Source organism: Bacillus rossius, chromosome 15 (genome assembly GCF_032445375.1).
Source record: "Bacillus rossius redtenbacheri isolate Brsri chromosome 15, Brsri_v3, whole genome shotgun sequence".
NCBI lineage: Eukaryota > Metazoa > Arthropoda > Insecta > Phasmatodea > Bacillidae > Bacillus > Bacillus rossius.
Window position 1 is genome coordinate 29,723,593 of NC_086342.1, and position 26,885 is coordinate 29,750,477.

The following is a 26,885-nucleotide window of genomic DNA, read 5'->3' on the forward strand; positions in this document are numbered from 1 at the left end:
TCTCGGCGCGCGCCGTTCCGCAGACGTCCCCGATACAAGACATCATCAAGATCGGCGAGCCGCTGACGGTGCTGGTGTACATCAAGGACGAGCGCAACCAGTTCGACATCCGCGTGCGCGACTGCTGGGCCTACGACGGCGAGGACTACGAGTCGCGCGACACGCACAAGCTGCAGCTCACCGATAAGGACGGCTGCCCCAAGTAACTATCCGTAGTTTGTAACGAATTAGCTCGGCTTCTGGGTGGTAGCCGTGTCCTCGGCGAATAATTCACCGACTTTTCCAGTCGCCATCTTCAGGGAACAGTTGCCTACAGTAGTCACCTTCAGTAGGTTAACTGCTCCCTGAAGATGGCGACTGCAATTCCAACCGAAACGTCGGTGAATTATTCGCCAAGGACACGGCTACAACCCAGAAGCCGAGCTACTTCAGATAATGGCCGTGAAAGCCTGCGAACGTCATAGGAAGATATTGTAACTATTATCTGCAAGTGGTTGTGGTACACGCAAAATGTTTTTATATAAATAAAACTGGGTGTTTTTTTTGAAAATATGGGCACAATTTTATATTTTAATTGATGTTTCATCAGCATATTTTTTTAAAAACAATGAAAATGATAATAGAATATTCAATAATTGAACTTTATTATGTGTTATTATGCTTGTTAATGTGCCTAGTTAATACTGGAACGCTATTAATGGACGGATTTACAAATAGCTTTAACTATTGGAAGCACTGGGATAACACAAAGCATAAATGCCCCGGTAATAATCCGAACCCAGTATTGCAGCGAACACTGTTTTTTAGTGATACAGGTGTTTTCATGTAAATGTACAAATATACAAATATCTGTAATTTTACGTGAACATTACTTTTTTTATTTACTTTCGCTTTTTTTTTACGTCTGAGCGATACGTGGGTATAAATGGGTTATAACCAATTCTGATCGTTTCAGAAAGAAGAAGCTGATCGGTTACTGGCAACGAACCCAGCAGACTGGTAAAAGTGGAGCCAGTACAATCGCCTACAACAGCTTGTCGGCATTCAAGTTCCCCGACAAAATGCAAGTCTACTTGACCTGCAACATAGAGGTAAGACTTCAATATTATATTTCAAATTTGGGAATGTATCCTGCATATTCGTTTGTAATCTATAGACAGCTTCATATTAAAGTTTACTGTTTAAAACTGTTCCCATCAGAGCATGAATAATACGGTGGCTATTGTCTTGAAATAAATACGTTTTAGCTGCAGTGAATTATTTTATCTGTAACTAAGTAGAAAGTAGATTGACATAGTCTATTTTATCTCTCCCAAAGTACTGTAAAATACACCATTATAATGCCTGTTAGAAATTTATGTAGGTATGCATTGATGGTCTGTAAATTTATTTGTAAAAAAATTATCTAAGCCGGAATACATTTCTCCATAATAATGTATTTCAAGAATGTTATAGAATATATTAAACTTTAAGTCAAATAATATTCTTTTTTAAGATATTATATTTTGAATTTTTTTTAATCGATGAGTTTAAACAAAACTAACATTAAAATTAACAGTACAACCCTTTCAATTTATTAACGGTGTAACTTTATTTCTTACAATGGTAAGTATGTTTGTAACTTACCCAAATAACGTTCAGAAATATCAAAAAAAAAAACCTGGAAACAACAAGTATTCGAAATGGCTAGTATTATAGTTACAATCACAGATAAGTTAAATTATTTATTACATGTGTCTGTTGTTTACATAATTTCGAATAAATCAATTCTTCAGACTCGTAACTTTCGACTTACTTAAGCACTTTTTGACTGCACTAAATAAAGGATAGTATTTTCCATCATTTAAGTACTATTATACGTTTTATATCTACATATAAATATAAAAAATATAAATAGGATGTATGCACCAAAGTATACATGTATAATAAAACTGCTTGAAAATTCTTTACACAAAGTCCATTAGAAATGTATTGAAAGAAAATAAGCATTTTTGGCTATTGTATAAATAAATTTATATATATATATATATATATATATATATATAAATTTGTTGCTGTATCCATCATGTATGAATTATAGACAAACTTTTCAAAAGCAATGAAAAACATATGCTTCTATATATATGCAGTTTCTTATTCGTCAAATATATATTTTAAAAAAACAACTAAATACACTAATTCAGCAAACAGAAAAAATAATCGATACAATTTATTATTCAATGATTTATCAACATGCTATCCTATAAATGACTTATGGCAGTGGCATGCACTGTAACTCATTTTTAAAGTATGCTTATGTTAGTGTGCCCGTTAATGCAGACTTGAGTTACCATTTTTTAAATATTAAATCAAGGTTGTCAAGTGGGTCCAAATGAAATTCCCCAAATGAAATACGTAAAAGTACAAGCGCTATACATAGACAATTTTCGAGAGGATAACAAACAATTTTTTTATAAAAAACATGTATTTTAGTTATAGTTAGAGACAAATTTATGATTTTAAATTTTAGTACAAATTCGTATTTAAAATAGAATATTTATATTTTATTATTATTTTACTCTTTCGTAATTCTTACGTCACTAAAATAGAGTCTTTTTATACTCATTTTACGATAAAATGATTTGCAATGTATTGGTCTAAAACAGATACATTTATAACAATAAAAAAATTTGGCGTGCATTTGTGGTTTAAAAGTGATTCAATAAAAGGTCGAAAATAATTTTCTCGTCTAAGTACGTTGGTAAAATTTATGTCCTTTCATTTCAAACATTAAAAGCATACGTTTTTAATATTTAAAATAGATTTAAAATATCGAATCCGAATACTCATGTTTTCACGGTATTTGTATATCCCTAATTAATAGTGATATGTAATTTGAAAATCAAATGTAAATAAATCAGTCTATAAAAATATTTCTGGATAATCCGGCAAGACTACGTATGGCCTTAAAATTAGCCAATTCTTGATTTTATCACCAATTTTAGTTTTAACTTGTTGCCTCCACCTCCATCGCCCTTCCTTTTGAAGAGAGGAAAACAAGGACTTAAAATTAGGGCGAATTGAGTACTTGGTGCGAGGAAAACAAATTTATTAACATAAATTAATAAGTACATTTAAATGACAAATAAAAAAGTTTGGAAAATACGCAGGGATGCCTCACTGCAATTCTTATTCATTCCTGTAGTGGGGAGTGAAAGCACTGAATAAATTATCGTTAGACACTAGTGTTAACATTAAAAGATGACACTCGTGTTAGCAAAATCACAAGCTTTTACAACGAAAACATTTACAGCCGATCAATTTTACAATCTCGTTAAAATACAATCAAGGCCAGCTTGAATTTACAATTCACAAAGTTCTGATAAAAATTATAAAGCCCATAGAGGAAATTGCAGTATGATAATAAACGTATTTTACAAGAAACACTCAAATACACAAAGAATATTAATGATAACTTTAGCGGCTATACTAAGATGCCGAAAGTATCCGTGGCAGTGGATTCATTAAATGAGTACATAGAAAAAGTTAATTAAACTCCACCGCTAGTTTTCAGAGAAGATCCCTTCCGTAGCTCGCCCGACGAGTACCACTACTCGTCCTGGCGACTCGCTCTGCTGTCGGCCGCCCACTCGCTGGAGCAGACGGGCAGTGACCTCGCGAGGTCCGTCTCCAGAGTGACTCGTTCCCCGAGCCAGTAGCGTGACAGCGCTGTGCGCCAATTCCAGCTGGAATAGTTCCCACAGAACTCGTAACCTCTCAGCAGACGAACAACGTGGGCAACTCGCGTCACTTAGAAATCTTCCGCCGTAGGTTTCTCACCGCCGCCAGGTGAAGTGACAAGTCAGTCCAGTAGCTCGCCTTTAACTCTTCGGAATCAGATCTCCAAGTCCCAGGTTCAAATTTCTGTTGCAAAGTTTCGGTAACGGTGGAAAAAAAAAAACCAACCAAGTCCGTAATCATGAGTCAACACTCACGTGCGCCTCATGAACCGCGAAAGACAACGTCTAAATTCGCCGGTACTTAGAACTCCCCAGTCTTGTACTCGTGGAGCGAGCTTCTTTGGCTACCCGCCTAGCGACTTGTACTCGCGCGAATTTTCACCTTACATCACTCGTCTTCGAATATCGACGAGAGGTTGTCTTTACTTTAAACATCAAAGGAATGCACGGCTTGTCGAAATTGAAGCCCAAGTGCGTAGAGGTGACGTCAGCGGCGTGGTGAGACGGCGACGACAGAGAGGTACCCCTCCCTAGCTTCACTGGAGGGGTGTATGTACCCTTAAAGTCCAACGAAATCGAACACCAAAAAACCTTATTTTTACACCACCAGCGTTTACGTCGCTCGGCTTCCGGCCACGTGGCGGTAAAACCGACCGAGACTTCTTCAAAGCTAACCTCAACCAAAGTTGCAAGCGAGTACATAGCTGTCAGGTATGAAAAAGGCGCTCTAGCTTGATGCGCTGCAGGTGGTGTCCGTACAAGATCAGGCGTATGCATCGCACGTTAAGGGGCCCGCCTCGTCAGGGGTGTATGTTTGTTAGTGAGGCGGGATGATAAGCGCGACTCTCTCTGGTGCTTCTAGCACAGTATCACCTCTAAGCGCAAGGCTCGGAACTGGCGCGCAGTCTTCTCGTCGTCACAGGATAACTGTGAAATTCGAGCGGTGACCGTAACATCATAATGCCGATAAATGAAGATATAGGTTTAATGCAAGTCCCTTAACTGCTTTAAAGACTCTGTACCGGTTGTTTAACGCCTAAAATTTACTCTGAAAACCTTTTTAACCATTTTAACTCTTGTAAAAATACAGTTTAAAAACTTAATCCAAAATCAAAAGTACTTTTTGGCTCTCAGCGAACTCTTAAAAGCTTTTCGTAAACAGAGCCCACCTCGTTATCTTGATTAGTTTTGAAATAGCGTTGTTTTTCCTGAAGCTCTGCACACCGTATGTGTGTCCGGGTAGGCGGAGCCCTTAACGCGCGTATACAATTACAGCGTAACAACTTACACACTTGAAAGATTTTTTTCCCCAGTTCGAATGTGTAGTGACAAGTTCAGTCAGCATTGACCATTAAAAATAACAAATTAACGTTAATGCTTAATGTTCACGGATATAAAACTTACAATATCGTATGCCAATATTTATGTTTGCAATTGCATACGAACAATTTGAGTGCCAGATATTTATGGAATAAAAAAAAATTTCATACTCAGGGAAGAAAGATAGAACTTTTAGATAATCGATAATCAAATACATTTCGCCGATAAGAAATAATGTTATTCAAAGACAAAACTATAACTGCCTAAGCAAAAACCAATGATTTACCAAAATGAAAGAAATACATATTCCTAGGTTTGCAACGAATCAATCTGCTCATTGTTCAACATATTTGATATATTAATTATACTATAACTGTATAAATTTTATTATTCTGACAACAAAATACAAACAATATACAAAAAAAAAATACATATATAGAAAATATAAGTTAACTACAATTTTAAGTCAGGCTAAAAACATATTAAAAAGAACCTAAAATCAATGTTAACACCCTCAACTAATATTATAATATAAAAAGAATATAATACAAAATACACTTTTTTGGAAAACTTAAAACAAATTTAAAAATTCTTAAAATTATGTTTAAAAACCTTTAAAACACATAAAATTTAAATATTCTATAATACAGCACTGTTACTTATGGTTGTTAATAAAATTTAAAAAACCCAAATATTAAAGAAATGGTATATAAAATAGTTAACAATAAAAATAATAATTCTAGTTGTATAAAAAATAAAATTAAAATAAATATCAAACAAAAAATTCAAAAATTAAAGAAAATTTTTAATTAATATATTAAAACATAGGTATTTAAATTACATACTTAAAAATACATATAAGAAAAAAATATAAATAAAGACAATTAAAAAATGTGTGCCCTAATACTGATGAAAATGAATGTTTTCCAGATATGTGAAGGAAAATGTGAAGGCAGATGTCCAGGAGAACCAACAACACCAGGAATCACAACGCAACCAACTATATCGCCACCAATAAGATGCTACCCAGGTTCACCTGACCCAAGATGTCCACAAACTCCACGACCTACCAGGCCACCCACTCCTCCTCCAACTCAACCAGTTCGTTGCTATCCTGGCTCACCTGACCCAAGATGTCCGCAAACTCCACGACCAACCAGGCCACCCACTCCTCCTCCAACTCAACCAGTTCGTTGCTATCCTGGCTCACCTGACCCAAGATGTCCGCAAACTCCACGACCTACCAGGCCACCCACTCCTCCTCCAACTCAACCAGTTCGTTGCTATCCTGGCTCACCTGACCCAAGATGTCCACAAACTCCACAACCTACCAGGCCACCCACTCCTCCTCCAACTCAACCAGTTCGTTGCTATCCTGGCTCACCTGACCCAAGATGTCCACAAACTCAACAACCTACCAGGCCAGCCACTCCTCCTCCAACTCAACCAGTTCGTTGCTATCCTGGCTCACCTGACCCAAGATGTCCACAAACTCCACAACCTACCCGGCCACCCACTCCTCCTCCAACTCAACCAGTTCGTTGCTATCCTGGTTCACCAGACCCAAGATGTCCACAAACTCCACGACCTACCAGGCCACCCACTCCTCCTCCAACTCAACCAGTTCGTTGCTATCCTGGCTCACCTGACCCAAGATGTCCACAAACTCCACAACCTACCAGGCCACCAACTCCTCCTCCAACTCAACCAGTTCGGTGTTACCCAGGTTCACCTGACCCAAGATGTCCGCAAACTCCACGACCTACCAGGCCACCCACTCCTCCTCCAACTCAACCAGTTCGTTGCTATCCTGGCTCACCTGACCCAAGATGTCCACAAACTCCACAACCTACCAGGCCACCCACTCCTCCTCCAACTCAACCAGTTCGTTGCTATCCTGGCTCGCCTGACCCAAGATGTCCACAAACTCCACGACCTACCAGGCCAACCACTCCTCCTCCAACTCAACCAGTTCGTTGCTATCCTGGCTCACCTGACCCAAGATGTCCGCAAACTCCACGACCTACCAGGCCACCCACTCCTCCTCCAACTCAACCAGTTCGTTGCTATCCTGGCTCACCTGACCCAAGATGTCCACAAACTCCACAACCTACCAGGCCACCCACTCCTCCTCCAACTCAACCAGTTCGTTGCTATCCTGGCTCACCTGACCCAAGATGTCCACAAACTCCACAACCTACCAGGCCACCCACTCCTCCTCCAACTCAACCAGTTCGTTGCTATCCTGGTTCACCTGACCCAAGATGTCCACAAACTCCACGACCTACCAGACCACCCACTCCTCCTCCAACTCAACCAGTTCGGTGTTACCCTGGCTCACCTGATCCAAGATGTCCGCAAACTCCACAACCTACCAGGCCACCCACTCCTCCTCCAACTCAACCAGTTCGATGCTATCCTGGTTCACCTGACCCAAGATGTCCACAGACTCCACAACCTACCAGGCCACCCACTCCTCCTCCAACTCAACCAGTTAGGTGTTACCCGGGCTCACCTGATCCAAGATGTCCGCAAACTCTACAACCTACCAGGCCTCCCACTCCACCACCAACTCAACCTGTTCGTTGCTATCCTGGGTCACCAGATCCAAGATGTCCACAACCGACTAAACCTCCTACATTACCTCCAACAAAACCAGTGCGATGTTTCCCAGGTTCAACAGATCCTAGATGTCCTCAAACAACACTAGGACCTACATATTTACCTCCAACGACACCCCAACCTACAACACCTCAACCCATAATATGCTACCCTGGCTCCCCTGATCCAAGATGTCCACAAACACCTCAACCAACAAGACCTACTCCTCCACCAACTCAACCTGTTCGATGCTACCCTGGCTCACCTGATCCTCGGTGTCCACAACCAACTAGACCTCCCACCCCTCCTCCAACACAGCCAGTAAGGTGTTATCCAGGATCTCCTGATCCAAGATGCCCACAAACACCTCAACCAACAAGGCCTACTCCCCCACCAACTCAACCTGTTCGATGCTACCCTGGCTCACCCGATCCTCGGTGTCCACAACCAACTAGACCTCCGACCCCTCCTCCCACACAGCCAGTTAGGTGTTATCCAGGATCTCCTGATCCAAGATGTCCACAAACACCTCAACCAACAAGGCCTACTCCCCCACCAACTCAACCAGTTCGATGCTACCCTGGCTCTCCTGATCCCCGGTGTCCACAACCAACTAGACCTCCCACCCCTCCTCCAACACAGCCAGTAAGGTGTTATCCAGGATCTCCTGATCCAAGATGCCCACAAACTCCTCAACCAACAAGACCTACTCTTCCACCCACTCAACCGGTTCGATGCTACCCTGGCTCACCCGATCCCCGGTGTCCACAACCAACTAGACCTCCCACCCCTCCTCCAACACAGCCAGTAAGGTGTTATCCAGGATCTCCTGATCCAAGATGCCCCCAAACACCTCAACCAACAAGGCCTACTCCTCCACCAACTCAACCTGTCCGATGCTACCCTGGCTCTCCTGATCCCCGGTGTCCACAACCAACTAGACCTCCCACCCCTCCTCCAACACAGCCAGTAAGGTGTTATCCAGGATCTCCTGATCCAAGATGCCCACAAACACCTCAACCATCAAGGCCTACTCCTCCACCAACTCAACCTGTCCGATGCTACCCTGGCTCTCCTGATCCCCGGTGTCCACAACCAACTAGACCTCCCACCCCTCCTCCAACACAGCCAGTAAGGTGTTATCCAGGATCTCCTGATCCAAGATGCCCACAAACACCTCAACCAACAAGGCCTACTCCTCCACCAACTCAACCTGTCCGATGCTACCCTGGCTCACCTGATCCTCGGTGTCCACAACCAACTAGACCTCCCACCCCTCCTCCAACACAGCCAGTAAGGTGTTACCCAGGATCTCCTGATCCAAGATGCCCACAAACACCACAACCAACTAAACCGACATTACCTCCAATTGAGCCTCTTAAATGTGCTCCAGGTTCAAAAGATCCCAGATGTCCCCAAACTACACCAGGACCAACATATTTACCTCCTACTACACCAACACAAACTACACAACCACTCAGATGCTATCCTGGTTCACCTGATCCAAGATGTCCACAAACTCCAAGACCTACCAGACCGCCCACACCCTCCCCTACACAACCACAAAGATGTTATCCTGGATCACCAGATCCAAGATGTCCTCAAGAACAACCGACATTGCCAACTCCTGGACCAACACAGCCAGTTAGATGTTATCCTGGATCACCTGATCCAAGGTGTCCACAAACACCAAGACCTACTAGACCTCCTACACCTCCTCCAACCCAACCACTGAGATGTTATCCTGGGTCACCTGATCCAAGGTGTCCACAAACACCAAGACCTACGAGACCACCTACACCCCCTCCTACACAACCACTTAGATGTTATCCTGGATCACCTGATCCTAGATGTCCTCAAGAACAACCAACAATACCAACTCCTGCACCAACTCAGCCAGTGAGATGTTATCCAGGATCACCTGATCCAAGGTGCCCACAAACACCAAGACCTACTAGACCTCCTACACCTCCTCCAACCCAACCACTGAGATGTTATCCTGGGTCACCTGATCCAAGGTGTCCACAAACACCAAGACCTACGAGACCACCTACACCCCCTCCTACACAACCACTTAGATGTTATCCTGGATCACCTGATCCTAGATGTCCTCAAGAACAACCAACAATACCAACTCCTGCACCAACTCAGCCAGTGAGATGTTATCCAGGATCACCTGATCCAAGGTGCCCACAAACACCAAGACCTACTAGACCACCTACACCTCCTCCAACCCAACCACTGAGATGTTATCCTGGGTCACCTGATCCAAGGTGTCCACAAACTGCAAGACCTACGAGACCACCCACACCCCCTCCTACACAACCACTTAGATGTTATCCTGGATCACCTGATCCTAGATGTCCTCAAGAACAACCAACAATACCAACTCCTGCACCAACTCAGCCAGTGAGATGTTATCCAGGATCACCTGATCCAAGGTGCCCACAAACACCAAGACCTACTAGACCTCCTACACCTCCTCCAACCCAACCACTGAGATGTTATCCTGGGTCACCTGATCCAAGGTGTCCACAAACACCAAGACCTACGAGACCACCTACACCCCCTCCTACACAACCACTTAGATGTTATCCTGGATCACCTGATCCTAGATGTCCTCAAGAACAACCAACAATACCAACTCCTGCACCAACTCAGCCAGTGAGATGTTATCCAGGATCACCTGATCCAAGGTGCCCACAAACACCAAGACCTACTAGACCTCCTACACCTCCTCCAACCCAACCACTGAGATGCTATCCTGGGTCACCTGACCCAAGGTGTCCACAAACTCCAAGGCCCACTACACCTCCCACAATTCCTCCTACACAACCACTGAGATGTTATCCTGGTTCACCTGATCCAAGATGTCCTCAAACTCCAAGACCTACGAGACCACCCACACCCCCTCCTACACAACCCCTGATATGTTATCCAGGCTCACCCGATCCAAGATGTCCTCAAACACAGAGGCCAACTAGACCTCCCACACCACCTCCTACACAACCACTTAGATGTTATCCTGGATCACCTGATCCACTGTGTCCACAAACTCAAAGACCTACTATACCACCCACACCTCCTCCTACACAACCACTGAGATGTTATCCTGGTTCACTTGATCCTCGGTGTCCAACGTCTACAGTTGTTCCGACATACCTGCCGCCCCCTACTACTACTCCCTTTTACTGCCCTTGTTTAACCAATGCTACAACTACACCCAAACCTATTACTCCTCCCATATGCTATCCAGGATCCTTGGATCCTAGGTGCCCTCAGCAACCTTCTACACCTCGTCCTACTCCCTCAACACAGCCTCCTCCTGTGTGTTATCCAGGCTCTAGAGACCCAAGATGTCCTCAACCTCCTCCTACTCCACGACCAACACCATCGACGCAGCCGCCACCACAATGTTATCCAGGTTCTCGCGATCCTAGATGTCCACGTCCTCCCTCTACAACACGTCCTACTCCCTCAACACAGCCTCCTCCTTTGTGTTATCCAGGCTCTAGAGACCCAAGATGTCCTCAACCTCCTCCTACACCTCGTCCTACTCCCTCAACACAGCCGCCACCACAATGTTATCCAGGTTCTCGCGATCCTAGATGTCCACGTCCTCCCTCTACACCACGTCCTACTCCCTCAACACAACCTCCTCCTGTGTGTTATCCAGGCTCTAGAGACCCAAGATGTCCTCAACCTCCTCCTACTCCACGACCAACACCATCGACACAGCCTCCACTACAATGTTATCCAGGTTCTCGCGATCCTAGATGTCCACGTCCTCCCTCTACACCACGTCCTACTCCCTCAACACAACCTCCTCCTGTGTGTTATCCAGGCTCTAGAGACCCAAGATGTCCTCAACCTCCTCCTACTCCACGACCAACACCATCGACACAGCCTCCACTACAATGTTATCCAGGTTCTCGCGATCCTAGATGTCCACGTCCTCCCTCTACACCACGTCCTACTCCCTCAACACAACCTCCTCCTGTGTGTTATCCAGGCTCTAGAGACCCAAGATGTCCTCAACCTCCTCCTACTCCACGACCAACACCATCGACACAGCCTCCACTACAATGTTATCTAGGTTCTCGCGATCCTAGATGTCCACGTCCTCCCTCTACACCACGTCCTACTCCCTCAACACAACCTCCTCCTGTGTGTTATCCAGGCTCTAGAGACCCAAGATGTCCTCAACCTCCTCATACTCCACGACCAACACCATCGACACAGCCGCCACCACAATGTTATCCAGGTTCTCGCGATCCTAGATGTCCACGTCCTCCCTCTACACCACGTCCTACTCCCTCAACACAACCTCCTCCTGTGTGTTATCCAGGCTCTAGAGACCCAAGATGTCCTCAACCTCCTCCTACTCCACGACCAACACCATCGACACAGCCGCCACCACAATGTTATCCAGGTTCTCGCGATCCTAGATGTCCACGTCCTCCCTCTACACCACGTCCTACTCCCTCAACACAACCTCCTCCTGTGTGTTATCCAGGCTCTAGAGACCCAAGATGTCCTCAACCTCCTCATACTCCACGACCAACACCATCGACACAGCCGCCACCACAATGTTATCCAGGTTCTCGCGATCCTAGATGTCCACGTCCTCCCTCTACACCACGTCCTACTCCCTCAACACAACCTCCTCCTGTGTGTTATCCAGGCTCTAGAGACCCAAGATGTCCTCAACCTCCTCCTACTCCACGACCAACACCATCGACACAGCCTCCACTACAATGTTATCCAGGTTCTCGCGATCCTAGATGTCCACGTCCTCCCTCTACACCACGTCCTACTCCCTCAACACAACCTCCTCCTGTGTGTTATCCAGGCTCTAGAGACCCAAGATGTCCTCAACCTCCTCCTACACCTCTTCCTACTCCCTCAACACAGCCGCCACCACAATGTTATCCAGGTTCTCGCGATCCTAGATGTCCACGTCCTCCCTCTACACCACGTCCTACTCCCTCAACACAACCTCCTCCTGTGTGTTATCCAGGCTCTAGAGACCCAAGATGTCCTCAACCTCCTCCTACTCCACGACCAACACCATCGACACAGCCTCCACTACAATGTTATCCAGGTTCTCGCGATCCTAGATGTCCACGTCCTCCCTCTACACCACGTCCTACTCCCTCAACACAACCTCCTCCTGTGTGTTATCCAGGCTCTAGAGACCCAAGATGTCCTCAACCTCCTCCTACTCCACGACCAACACCATCGACACAGCCTCCACCACAATGTTATCCAGGATCCCGGGATCCTAAATGTCCCCAAACATCTATTCCTACTACAACTTTCCTGCCACCAACCTTCACACCTCACTCTCCAATATGTGAGTGTTTAACTACTCCTCCACAGTGCTTCCCAGGTAGCACTGATCCCAGATGTCCTCAGACATCAACCCCCAACCCAGTAACATTCCCCGTCTGCTATCCCGGTTCCCCTGATCCACGGTGCAACAAGCCAACTGGTTCGACAACGTACTTTGCCCCCACATACCTGCCTCCTACATCCCCTGCTGCGGAACTTCCTCCCGGCTGCTACCCGGGGTCGTCGGATAAAAACTGCACCGGTTCAGCGAGCGGAACAGTTATCACGCAAGTGAGGCCACCTAACTGTTTCCCCGGATCGAAGGACCCCGAGTGTGACCAGATATTTGACGATGGTAGTTCGCTACTCCCAGGACAAATAAACACACCAGCGCCACGGCCTAACGTGGTTACGAATGGCGTTACCAAACCGAGGGAGGATGGTGATTTCCATGGGAAGGACCAGGATCCTCGGTACCATGCCTTCCACTCGTGTAAGTGTAACATTCACGAGCATATAAATTTTTTTGTTATGCGTCTGAATCTTCTATGTGTTTAACTTTGAAAAATCGAGGAAATTTGTACAGGGTTAGGTTTATTTTCTGAAAACAATACACTAATAGTTGTATTATGTTTGTCAATTCTTATATAGCACTCTCATTGTTACCAACAAATTTTGTAGGTTTTAAAGTAAATCTTCCTTTTGATAATAGCATACAATGTAAAATATTTTTGTGTTGTATGCCTAGTTTTGGAAGACCTAAATTTAGACAATTTTTAATAATGGTTGTGTTTTATTTTAAGAGGATGCCCAGCAGATTTAATTCAAAATATTTCGACCAGCTATCTTATATAGTATATAAGGAGTAACTATCATCAATTTTCTTGTAAATTTTTTTACAGTTATATATTTATGTGTGTTTATGAGTGTTATGAATGATTAATTCCTCATTTTTCTGTCACGCCGTTAAGTTAAACCGTTTCTAGTTACTTGCATTCATCGGGATTGCTTTTAAAAATAATAAATATAATAATAGATAACTATTTGATATTAGGCTTTATTTGCGGATATTTGTATGGTTCAAAACACAATTGGACGTACAGAATAAATTTGTAATTTGTGGTGAAACAACTCTGACATGAAGTGAACTACAGTGAAGGGTCTTTAATCCGTTTTGTTCGGGACCATGGACTAGCGATTTTTACCAGATTATCAAATCAAAATATTCTTTAAAATAAGAATACCAAATGTACTACCTTGGAAATTTGAAATGTACTGAAATGAAAACCGACTGTAACAATAATGCTAAAGCAATTTATAATGTCGGCAGCAAAGTGATGCGACCTGTTGACCAAAGTCAATCTCATTGTGATCGGTTGGATTGGTGTCTGAATAAAAGATTAGAAGAATCCACAGAATACCAGATTAAAGACCTTAAACTGTGTTATCAATATATAAGTCCTATGTTAGATACAATTGTAGCAGTAAATGAAACAAGTAACAGCATAACTGGAATAAATTACCTTCGCGCAAATAACTTTCAAGTAACTCCAACATGTTTGCTCAGTGGTTAGAGTATTGGATTGGTAAGTGGATGGATCCGAGGTCAGGTTGGGATGATTTTTTTCTTTTGTGGAAAGTTTCCTTCCCGTTTCCAAGATCAACACTATGGCAAAACGCCATGGCTTCAGCTCACCTAGTATCTCCCAGTCAACGTTATGATCATTTCTTCGTAGCTGATCACTAGAGACCCGGAAAATTCGCGGGTTCATTTCGTGTTATGCTAAATTTCAAATAATTATACCTTAGTGCTGCTTCTGTCATTGGTTCACTGTTAATCTGGAGGACTGAGGGCCAATAATTAGAGACCCTCACTCATAGAAGTGTCGAATCACAGGCCACCCAGTCGAGACGACTCACGAGTCAGCAGCCAATGAACAGGTGGCCATTTGCCCGAGTGTGTAAGAGGATTTTGGAGTCTATCCTGGAGGTCATTGAACCCGCGAATTTTCCGGGTCTCTACTGATCACCCCATACAAATCATCGTTATATGACTCGATGTAATTGTGGTCTTAGACCCTCAGTTCCTTAACCACCGATGTCCTCTTGAGAGAATCTGGTGGACGCAGGGTTGTACGAGCCGCGGAAGACGTCTCGCCGGCGGCAGTACGGGAAGAGGGACGTGGACGAGGTCCTGGCCCGGGCGAAGCAGCAGCAGCAGCAGCAGGAGGCAGCAACCCACCGGGTCGAGAAGAGGGACGTCGGAGCCGAAGCCAAGCAGGTGGTGTCCATCACCCTGGGAGTGCGCGGCCTGATGGTGGGCTCGGACCGCGACCTGCTGCGGCACCACGTCAGCAGGCGCGGCGCCGTCGAGAGCGTCGCCGTCGACGACGCTGACCTCCGAGGTCACCGCCGCGTCGTCAAGAGGGCAGCAGCAGCCGCAGCCGCCGCCCCCGCTGGTTCCGCCCACTCGACGACGAACCTGGCGATCGGCGCGTCAGCGCTGGTCGTCTTCCTCGCCTTCGTCGCCGTCGTCGCCATCTCACGCAGGCGCGCGAGGTCCGCGGCGGACAGAGTCATCACCGTCGAGGCCCTGCCGAGACGACCGTAGACCGCGCGTGGAACGAGCCCCGTAGACTAACGATGAGGTAGACCACGCGGCCCCCCAACCTTTAACAGCTCGTACACCAACAGATGTACGTAATTTTGGACGCAGTCAGAGGTTATGAAAACCTTTGTAGCAGTTTGTATGTTGGGATTTAAATTCAGTTTTTTTTTTCTTTCGCTATTTGGTGAATAGTGCCTTCAAAATGATGTGTCAAAACAAAACTTACAACTTAAAAAAAAAGTCTTTCGGAATGCGACAGCATTTTTTGACCGTTCTTTTCGGTAAAATTTGAGCCGATGTTGGGGCCATGCGTAGTAGACAAGAATATATCTGCATCATCATTAGTCTACGGAACATGTGGATACACAGAAGCGGCTGTAAAAAAAATGACCATGACCACGGCCCCTTCGATGACTTCCTACTGTTGAGGTGTTCCGTTTCTGGCGAGATTGCCCCCGGACTATAACTGGCGATTCTCCAGGTACAAGAAATCCTGCTGATGTATACGTATATTTAAATTTTGACCAAGTCACTTCTTTCAGTTACTAAAAAAGTTAGAGCACGAAACGTTCTGTCGAAAATTGCATTGTAATTTGGAACAAGCGTGATGGAGGTTACGTTTATTTTAAATAAAAGGATGCCTGCCAGGAGTTTATTATAAAATGGTCAGTTTTTTTTAGCTGGAACGCACTTTAGCACGTGGTTCTCTTTTGTATACTTGGTTATTCTTTTGGCAAAGTTGTGCATCGCGTAAACGTTTATCGCAGATTACATTACGTTTGCAAGAAAAAAGAATTACGTATTTATTTTGCTCAAAAAATGTGAAATTTTTAAACATACTTCTAACAGTCAATTTTTTTAAAAGAAATTGCATAAAAACTGGTTTAACGTAATTAAAATTTCAGAAATTAAACTTCTACGGATTTGCAAAATTTACTGTTAAATTTAGTTATTTATTTAAAAATGTAATTTTTTCTTAAAATATTTCGACAAATTAAGAGAATATCCCTTAACGTTTCTGGTCATATAGTACATATAGGTTATAGCAAATAAAAAATTGTAAGACTTTGTACAGTTTTATAATTGTGTTTAGTACTTAATGTAAATATTTTGTATGAGTCTTAAATTCTGTTTTGTGTATTCCATTTTGGAAAATTAATAAACTTATTTTTTAAACGAGATTAAGTTTTTGTTTTGTTTTAGATTAGCTGTAATATAAGTAAGTTTACATAAAATTGTATTTATTACCAAACCTTATACTATGGTAAATACTTGTAAATATATCCCAAAAAAAGAATGGCGTTTAATATTTAATCACATAGCTGGCATAAAACTGACAGGCATTTTACATTCGCTATTAAGAGCATATAATTGATATAAATAAAAGTTTTAAACCTCATGTTCTATAGTAACTTCTTAATTATGTTAAAACCTGTCATTTTCTGCACATTAATATTCAAGGTGCTTTACATTATAAGTAAATTTAACATTTAACATGTATGCCTTGTGTTTATAAATGTAAATAACTATTATGTAGCCTACCCCTAATTTAAGTAAAAAAAAGATTTCACTATAATTGAATTTCATATGAAAAACTTTGGTTGATTACTAATTATATTTATGTTACGATTTTTTGTTGTGAGTTAATTGTGAAATATGCAATTTAAACATGGGCCTGACAAATTACAGACTTTTAATTGAAATGTCTACTTATGCATTTAATCGCGTATGATTAATAAAACAAACAAAAACCATTCAATTGATTATTAAAAAGTTAACATCTTATATTTTAAGCACATCGATATATTTTAAAAGATAAGAAACGTCCTCTGATTTATTGCTCTTAACCAAGAACAAGTCAACAGCATTGACGTATTTAAGCTGCATTATTGTAATTCCGTTTTGATATAAATCATAAATCGCTTTTTATAAGTACAAACACAATTATTTCTTAAATTAAATGGGTAGCACAGTAGATTTGAGGCATATATACATCTAATTCACTTTGATGTTTGGACTTCAGCGCTCTTGATCTGTCCCTTATTTCCCTTAGAAGTATTGGTTACCCTATCACCAAAGTATGAGACCTAATGATTGACCAATAAGAATTTTAAAAAAGGGCTTGGTTATTTACAGGCAAGTTGAATATTGGTTGAAGTTTTTAAAATTTAGGAAATAATCATGGTTTCATGCATGCAGAAATTTTACGGGAACTTAACACATTCCAAAGACGAGCGCATGGAATTCATATTCGATTAGTCACTTGAAATTTTCCACAGTGGCGAAATGAGGAAAAGATTAAATAAAAAAATTCTTCGGTACAGTCTTCACATGCAGGTCTATTTATAAGTTTCTATTTCGTCTTGAACGTTCTGGAAACTTCTTTAATATTCTATAAACCTCTGTAACCAACTGATAACTTAATGTACATAACATTCTATATGTTCTCTAATATTCCAAAACGGTCGATTTAAGATTTTCTCATATTACATGCAGCAAAAAATGTTTCGAATGATTTTAATTCAATGCATACAACATTCAATAACTTAGCACTTAGTAAGGTGGAAATCAATTGTTTAATTGTTATTCCTTAAGCTAATAAGTGGTCGAATAAAAATTTGTTTTGTACCAAGATTTAAGATTACATTTAGAAGGTTTACAATAAGTTTGAAAGAATTTTATAGTGTCCATAGTAAATAATTTTTTTTTTAAATTCAATCCCTGGTTATTGAAATATTTGTATTAAGTTTTTCTCATCAAAAAAGGTTTCAGCCAGAATTTTAAGTTAACAATTCGGCATTTTTTTTCAACAAATTGTAATGGATTTGATAATGTACCTACTACAGGAATTAAAAGTTATTTTTTGTCGTTCAACCATAGTTATTTCCTTCATTATAGTAATGGTTGGTTGAATGAAATTTTTTAATTTAATTTTTAAATGTTTCTTTCAACACAATATACCTGGCTAATAACTGATAGGTATTTTTTAAGATGCGATTCATTCTTGTTATGACAATTCAAGTTTACAAAGTGTATTCCAGGATAGTTTCACTACCATAAACTTTTCTTTGGTATACCAATACGCTTAGTGTATCCTCCGATGTTAGCGAAAATTAATATATACGGGTGCATGTTGCCACATTGATCACTGCCATCTTGACAACTTCGGCTCTCAGCTATAGCAGTTTCTGCATGCGTGCGCATTGGAATTTCAGACTGTCAAATTTCCGTTGTGTAATGCGCGCACATTATAAGCATTTCTGGTGCATAGTAAAATTTCACCCTCAACGCGTCTAAAGAAATACAACCTCAAAAACGCAAGCGGTGATAATTTCGGTCTAGGGGGAAATGTCACTGGTTCAATATTGAAGGCACTATATGCTATGAAGACATATGTATGAACTGTGTTTCTCGTGCTTTTGCTTGCACATTAATTACGTGTATGGAGACTGTTACCGCTATGCCTATGCTATGACTGGATGTCAGATGTATGCAGGAACATAAACACAGACCTTATGTAACAATTTATCATTGTATCATATACATATACCACTACACTTAATTGTGTACTGAGAATTGGCTGAATGTTACTGGGGTTTCAGATCAACACAATAAAGAGAGTAAGTGTGAAATTAATAAGCAAGAAATTTTATAGATTATTTGCAAGCTGTTGATACAAATAGCTACGCACTTTGCATAACTCACTAAAAACATGTACAATTACACATCAAGGAAGTCTCTTTGACAAAAACACATGAAAAGTACTTATAGTACTCAACAGTACGCTATGTCAATAATAAGGTATCTAGACTTACTAATAAACTGGATTTTGCGTTGAGCACGTTCACATACGTACAACAAACAGCCTTTAACGGTATGCTCCAGTACAAAACTTGTTGCACGGTACAATTAAGTACATAAAAGCTTTAAATTTGATGTTTCTTTGTTTGTCCGGGTTAGTCCATCTAAGTCAAGAGGTCTTAATCGTCAAGACCACTGGGGTGTGAGTGTTCGACGGTTTACTTACGTTCAGTTTATATAAAAAAAAATTGTTGTCTGTAAAGTCGGTTTACGGACGATAGTTTAACGTGACAACGTCATAACAAAACATTGATGAAATGGTTGCATACTTTATGAATAAAATTGAATCATTTTTATTTTAATAATTAAAGAATAAATACATGAAATTATACTAGTAATCAGATTTTGAAAATGCAAGAATAATTAACCTTTTTTGCTGAAATTGTTGTTGTAATAAGCAATGAAAACCACATTAACTTTTCACTTCACTTTATAAACAGTCGAGTGGAAGAGAGATAGATGCGGCGCAAGCGTACAATGAGCGTAACGGAACAATGTGCGTAACGGGACACTTTCGTGCGTGCAGCTGGCGTTCATCGATTTATTAGACGTTGTCACGTCAAAATATTTCACTCACTATAAAACAAATAACTCTGTTACTTAGCTTAACCTGTCAGGTTTCAAAATATGTTCAGTTTATTTCAGTATCGCAAATAGTTTTTGTCTTACGTCATTGGCGTCGATTTGGTATAGGCCCTATACTGGATAGTGTACGGGCAATAGTAGGGACTCACTGCGGGCATTTCGTCTTCGATTTCACACTAATAACAGTTTTGTAGGGTACTGTCTTATCTATCTAGTCTAACTAGACTTAACACCTTCCCTTAGACATAAATAAACTCAGGGATGCTACAATTTACTAAATAAAACCACTGAATTTAATGCTATTTCTTCAGATACTTCTTTTAGTAGTGTTTGCTAGACATAAAAGAACGTTTCATACTTAAAATGTTTAAAGTAACTCAAGATTTGAAATCAGCGTTCTAATTGGTGCTTGGCGTCACGTCGCCAGCCGCGGCAGACACAAAAAAAATATAAACATTAAAAACAAAATATAAGTAAATCAGTTTTTTTAAAAAACAAATATTTGAGAATTCTTCTGTCTTTTATAAATTCTTCATTATTACAAACGTGACACTACCCATTGCTCCTTAGAGGGGTGTCATCAGTTGAGTTAGCACGGCTGATCTGGAAGCATACAGTCTAAAAACCCGCTGACGCTTTTTTGTTTGTCCTTCAAACCTTGTTGTTTCCACCCTTTGAAAAAATGTTTGGTTGTATTAAATTTACTTTTAGACAAACGATTTTTATAATAAAAGAAGGTTTAAAATAAATAAGAGTGTATTCGATAAGTAGTGTACACGGTACGGAATTAACGATTATTTTTTTGTCATTCATCACTTGTTATTTTCTCCCGTTGGTCTTATCAAAATTGATGTAAGACAAAAGACAATATTAATAAGAATGGATTCGATACTGTACATATATGAAAGTTATGAGGGTTTATTTTTGGATTTTAACCCCAATTTTTTCATACCCATTTAGAAATTGTTGGCCTTATCAAAAATTGTTTCAGACAAAAGTTTCAGATAATATTTTAAAAGTTTACAAACTATACACTCGAATTTGATGGCGATCTTACTAAGGGAGTTATGAATTTGTTTGTCTTCCAACCCCTGTTTTTTTTCCATCCCATGCAGTTATGGTTGATCATATCAGAAATTATTTTTCACATGCGTGTTTTGTATTACACTAATGAAGTATAATAATTTCATAATAATGCGGTATTTGTCATAATAAGGGAATTATTTAGATTTTTTTTTTAATCTTCCCCATTTCTATCCAATTTTGTCGGATTTTACCTTTGAACGGATTCGATAGAGATTTCCTATTACTTTACTTTATGTATAAGTTTGAAAGTAATTCATATAAAATTACGGTAGTAAACGGGTCCATAAAAAGTTAGATATATAATTGATATGTCTATGGTTTTGAGTTCAGTGGACCATTAAATGAAGAGATATATAAAAAAATTCCGGATGTCGCATATCAGTAAAGGTAGTCTTTCTTCGAAATATGCCTAATTTATACATATGTAACGTTAGTAAATATTATACTGTTTCATGTCCTTATACAGACAGGATAAGGAGCTGTGCACAATTTAACTTTTTAAATTTCCTCAATGTAGAATATTAAAGGCCTTCATTAATCCTACATTTTTTTAATTCGTCATTAGTTACCTACGAAAATTAGTTTCGATGTAATTTTTCTAACATTATCTTTCTGTATCCCAGAGCTCTCTGATATGTTTGGCATTGCTCTTAATTTATTTATATTAATGCTAATATGATTGAACATAATATAATAATATTATATTTTATTCATAAAAGAGTAACAATATCCAGATATCTTAATAATATTAAACAATAAGATATAATGTACTCGATTGTAGTTTCGTAAGACAATATCAGAATTACTTTAGTGTGAAAGTGAATTTTGGGAGAAAAATAGACCCTGAGAAGTTACAATCAAGGCTGGAAAAAATCTCATTTAGGCAAAACGCAGTTTGGAACAACAGAGTAACACTTGTTAGATAAAACACAATTAGGCCATACGATTTTAGGTACAAAGAGTCCGGACAAAATATGTTAGATGGAGAAACGAAGTGGTTGTGGTGGTGGTAGTGAGAAATCTGTAGATAGGTTCAATAAATAATTTTGTAGGCCTACGTACCTACATATTAAAAAAATTTCAAACAATTATTATAAAGTGCAATAATTATGAAATATAAATTCCTTACTAGCCTAAAGTATGCCTTCGTACTGTACTCGTGCAGTGAATGACGTAACAACTTAGTAACGAGATTTTAGATGCCTTGTAAGCATACGTCTGCGTTTTTTCTTATCTCTGTACGCAATCTCCAAGTAAAATTTGATTTTAAAACAAAATTTTCACGGAAAACATTTATTGAAAATTTGGATAGTGTTCATCCTATACAAATTAAATTTGGATTACATATATACTGTCTGTTGCATTTCCGCTATGTTAGTACAACAACAATAAATTCTATGCGTTATTAGCGATAAAAATATTTTGCTTATAAATATATAACCACTTTTTAATGCCGATAACTATGACGTAACAAAGAGTTGAATATAGAAAAAACATTAGTTAATGCTTTCATTTTTTGACTATAAGCAATTTTATAAAGGTTAAGAAAAAAAGAAGAAAAGGATTTATATTATTCAATATTTTTATTGGCAATCAACTATTTAAACTTAATTCAAAAATTAATATATACATTATTTAAACTCGATAAATGGAAGGCAAACAACGCCGAAGACGACAGTCGACAGAGTAGAAGAAGTACTTCAAAAGCTTCACAGATGGCAGGCAAACCTCACTATTGTGGGCACGATCGAAGCAATAGTCTTACGTTCACGCGATAGGTGGCAGTACAATCACAAGCCCACTTCTAGACTAAGTTATCAGTTCGCCGATAGATGGCAGGTCAACCAACTTGGAATGCCCGAAAAAAGGCGGGGTCATTATGATTGGTTGGTAGTAAACTTCCCATAGATGGTAGCATAGTTATCTTTTTCAACTACCAGTTCGCCCTCATTTTTTTTCCCTTACCGTTTAGTAAAACTGAGGTCAAGCACTCATTTGCAGCACGTTGTCACGTTTTAATGTTTTATTTCAAGACACTCCACTCTCGTTGAATAAGCAAAGTACATCAGTAAAGATGATCAAACGATGTAGGTACTCGAATCCCAACTTTGTGATGGACGCAATGTCACAGAAAAATATCACGTTATTATGAAAATGCAGTTGATACATATAATTGAATAATGATTTCGAAATATTTTAGGTTGCTGGTATCAGTGGCGTAGCCAGGATTTGTGTATGGGGGGTGTTACGAAGCATGCCCCCCCCCCCCCCCCCCCCCCCCCGTATTAAAGCGGGTGGTCCGGGGGTCCTCCCTCGGGAAAATTTGGATTTTAAGGTGTAAAATAGTGTTATTTTAGCAGTTTTCGGTTCTTAAATTTAAATATTGTAATGGTAAAAATTTTATTAATTTTAATATGAAATTTGTTTGAGTGATGAATAAGAAATTAATTAAAGATTTGGTGCCAAGGAGGGGGGGGGGGGGGTTTATGATCCATAGACTCCAAAACCATAGTCAATTCAAAAGTTTATATGTATGAGTGTGTGTTTGTGTCACATTTTTATTGACACGATAACTGCCGTAATTTTGTACAAATACCTTCAAACATGATATAGTACTATATAGAATATAGTAATACCATTTGGATTTGTCACTCACCTTCGGTCGGAGCTATGATGATTAGGTGACCAGTAAAAAAAATATCCTACCAGTTGCTTATAAATTGTTTATATTACTACCAAAAAATTATTGTAAATTGCTATGGTTATGTTTGCATACATAATAGGTTTTAAGGGGGGGGGGGGGGGAAAACTTAATATTTCTTGTCACGCTTACCAAAATTCGCACATAAATTCTATTTTTATTGTTGATTCATACAAGCCTTTTTTTAACAATTGAAAAGATAAAAAGAATATAAAAAATTGGACTTAATTTTGTTTATAATGCTTATTAATGCACGCAGTTAATACTGGAAAGCTATTCAGGGAAATGTTTAGAAATAACTTTAGCCAGTGTAGGTGCATTGGGACAAGCAAAGCATAAATTCCTTGGCAAGTATCCAAACACAATATTATTACGAATATATTTTTTTTCTGTAGAGATACGGTTTCTTTTATGTAAATGTAGTCATCCACAAGCAGGGGCGCAACAACTAAATTTCCAAAAGGGAGGGGGGGGGGGGGGCAATATACCTTTTTATAAAGAATGATCGATCCTCCTATTGAAGAGGGGTACGGGGGTCCTCCCCCGGGAAAATTTGTATTTCAAGGTGGAAAATGGTGCTATTTAAGCAGTTTTATTATCTAAAAATTGATTACACATCACTTTCTTTGCCCCCGTTTGCCCCCACTTCAAGGTTTCAGAGGGGGGGGGGGGGCAAAGTACCCTTGCCACCCCCCTGTTGTTGCGCCCCTGTCAACAAGTATATGTATTCTTGCATGATTATTGCAGTTCCATTTAAAAAACAAAATTACAGTGTAGTTGCAGACTGGGCGATATGATCCGACATTGGTATCGCTATTGCCTTCCGCAATATCGAGGTAAATGGACAATACCACATCCATGCATAGTCCTGAAAACCACCTCGCACGTTGAAATTTCCTCTACCCGCCTGTGGCTGTCCAGACAGTCGGACTTTGGAACTGAACTGGAGAAAGTCCTTGATACTGTGAATCTTTGCCTTAGGTAAATTGCGTACATTTTTGTGAACATCAAAATCTACAATTTAACTCGAAAAAAATGAACTTCGGTAGTGAGACACTGGCTGTTTCCGGTTACCTACTCAGAGGACCCTCTAGCTTAAGGGATCCTTGGAAATTTAATTTTAATGTCTGTCAGCCATTCTCGAAGACATTCCGAATAGTTCCAAGGATCCTTGCAGAATCCTTTCGTGAAAGGACGAATAGCTCGCCTCCTTACATGCATCATTGTGGCAAACTCTTTAGTAGATACGTTCTTTAAATGATTCGCGCATTGGGGAATTTTGATTAAATGCAGTTTTTTTTGGACATACGCCATTGCAGTTTTGCACTGTTTTGCATAGAAAAATTCCAAAAATAAAAAATAAATAAAAATATGACGATAAAAATTCACAGGAGACAAGACTGAATTAGCTGATGTCGGACAAGTAGGACCAACTGTGAACTGATGAATATGGATTGAAAAAGGTTTAGAAGTAGATCGCGAAGAATCTTAATGAACAAAAAAATTATATTTCTTTTTTGATACCCCATTTTTAGTTAATAGTTTAAAAATTCATTCATCTTTAAACGACTAGTTTCTCACTGAATGCAGCCGTTACTTATATTAAAGTATTCTTTGGTTATGGCTGCAGAAGTGAAGGACGCATACATAACAATTCGGAAAGAGCAATACTTCTTCTATTAATCTGAGCACTAAAAAAAATTTATGTACTTTTACAAAAGTAACTTTGCAAACAATAATGCAAGAAATAGTTAGTAATACTCCAAGAAATATATTGTAACTTCGTACAGCACATTGACCATGGGCGTCGCAAGGATATATTTTTTGGGGGGGATTTCAATTGATTTAGTTGTTGAAGAATATCCATCCCCTGGAAAAAAAAGCGGGGGGTCCGGGGGTCCTCCCCCGGGAAAATTTGGGGTTTGAAGGTGCAGAAAGGTGGTTTTTAGGCATTTTTCTTTCCTAAATATTCTAATTATAGTTGGTTGCACTATATAATTTATTTTTTATAAAAAATATTTTCAGAGAACAAATTTGTAAAAACACAGTTAACATATCTGCTGGTGCTATATCCACACAAAATCATTAATTTAAACATCAGGAGAAACTACGAAACTACGAAACTACGAAACTAAATACCTATATTATTGGTGGGGACGATATTGAAGACTTTTATTATTGGGGGGGGGGGGGGGACGTGTCCCCCCGTCCCCCCCGGTTGCGACGCCCATGCATTGACTATGGTTATGTTTGCATGTATGGAATACGTTTTACGAGATAATACTGAGTAATTGTTACGAAAAATTGGCACAATTCTTTAAAATTTATTTGATGTTTCATTCAAGTTCATTATTTTTGAACAGTGGAAAATATAAACCAATACGACTAAGGGCGTAGCCAGAAGGGGGGTTAGGGGTTCTAAACCCCCCCCCCCCCACCCCCTAGCCCCAATTAATTTTTCTTAACCGAAAGCAGGTTAGCTAAAAGCCTGGGTGTCTTACTGCTATCACCGGCCGCTGCACTGGAGGGGAAGAGTAAGCGAGCCCTACCGATTCTCCTTCCCTTCCCCTACCCCTGTCGCGAGCAGAAGCTATAAGGTTGTGACGCCGTGACGGGTCCCAAGCTTTCAAATATCTTACACCTACTGTATTTAACCAGCGCGGTAATTATAAGCAGATGGTGACTGGGCTTCCAAAAGTGTAAGGATCGCTGTGTGTGTATAGAATTGAAACGACATGGTGTCATGTAACTCTTCAAGCTAAAGCTAATTGTTTCCAGGAATAGATCAGTTCTGCCGAAACCCAACCCTTTTTTATTCCTTTTTTTTTGTATTGTCGAGCTTCGAGCATGATTTATGATTTGGAGTGGACGTAAACAAGGCACTTGGATTGATAAAAATAACTTTAATTAATTTCTTTCTTACTTCATCACTCAAACAATTTTTTAATAAAAAATTAATAATTTTTTTACCATTACAATATTTAAAGTTAAGTACCGAAAACTGCTAAAATAGCACTATTTTACACCATAAAATCCACCCCCCCCCCCCCCCCCCCCCCGCTTTAATAGG

At 40.2% G+C, this 26,885-nt stretch overlaps 1 protein-coding gene across 1 annotated transcript in view; it reads left to right on the forward strand.

The window, feature by feature from the left end:
- The window catches only part of LOC134539668 (mucin-2-like), a 115,793-nt gene extending 99,030 nt beyond the window's left edge, over positions 1–16,763 (forward strand). Inside the window, exons 6-9 of the mRNA XM_063381855.1 lie at positions 24–202; positions 956–1,091; positions 5,970–13,467; positions 15,104–16,763. Of these exons, the coding sequence (XP_063237925.1) occupies positions 24–202; positions 956–1,091; positions 5,970–13,467; positions 15,104–15,585 (8,295 nt within the window). The 3' untranslated portion in view covers positions 15,586–16,763. The remainder of the gene's footprint in view (positions 1–23; positions 203–955; positions 1,092–5,969; positions 13,468–15,103) is intronic.
- The last annotated feature ends 10,122 nt before the right edge of the window (positions 16,764–26,885 follow it).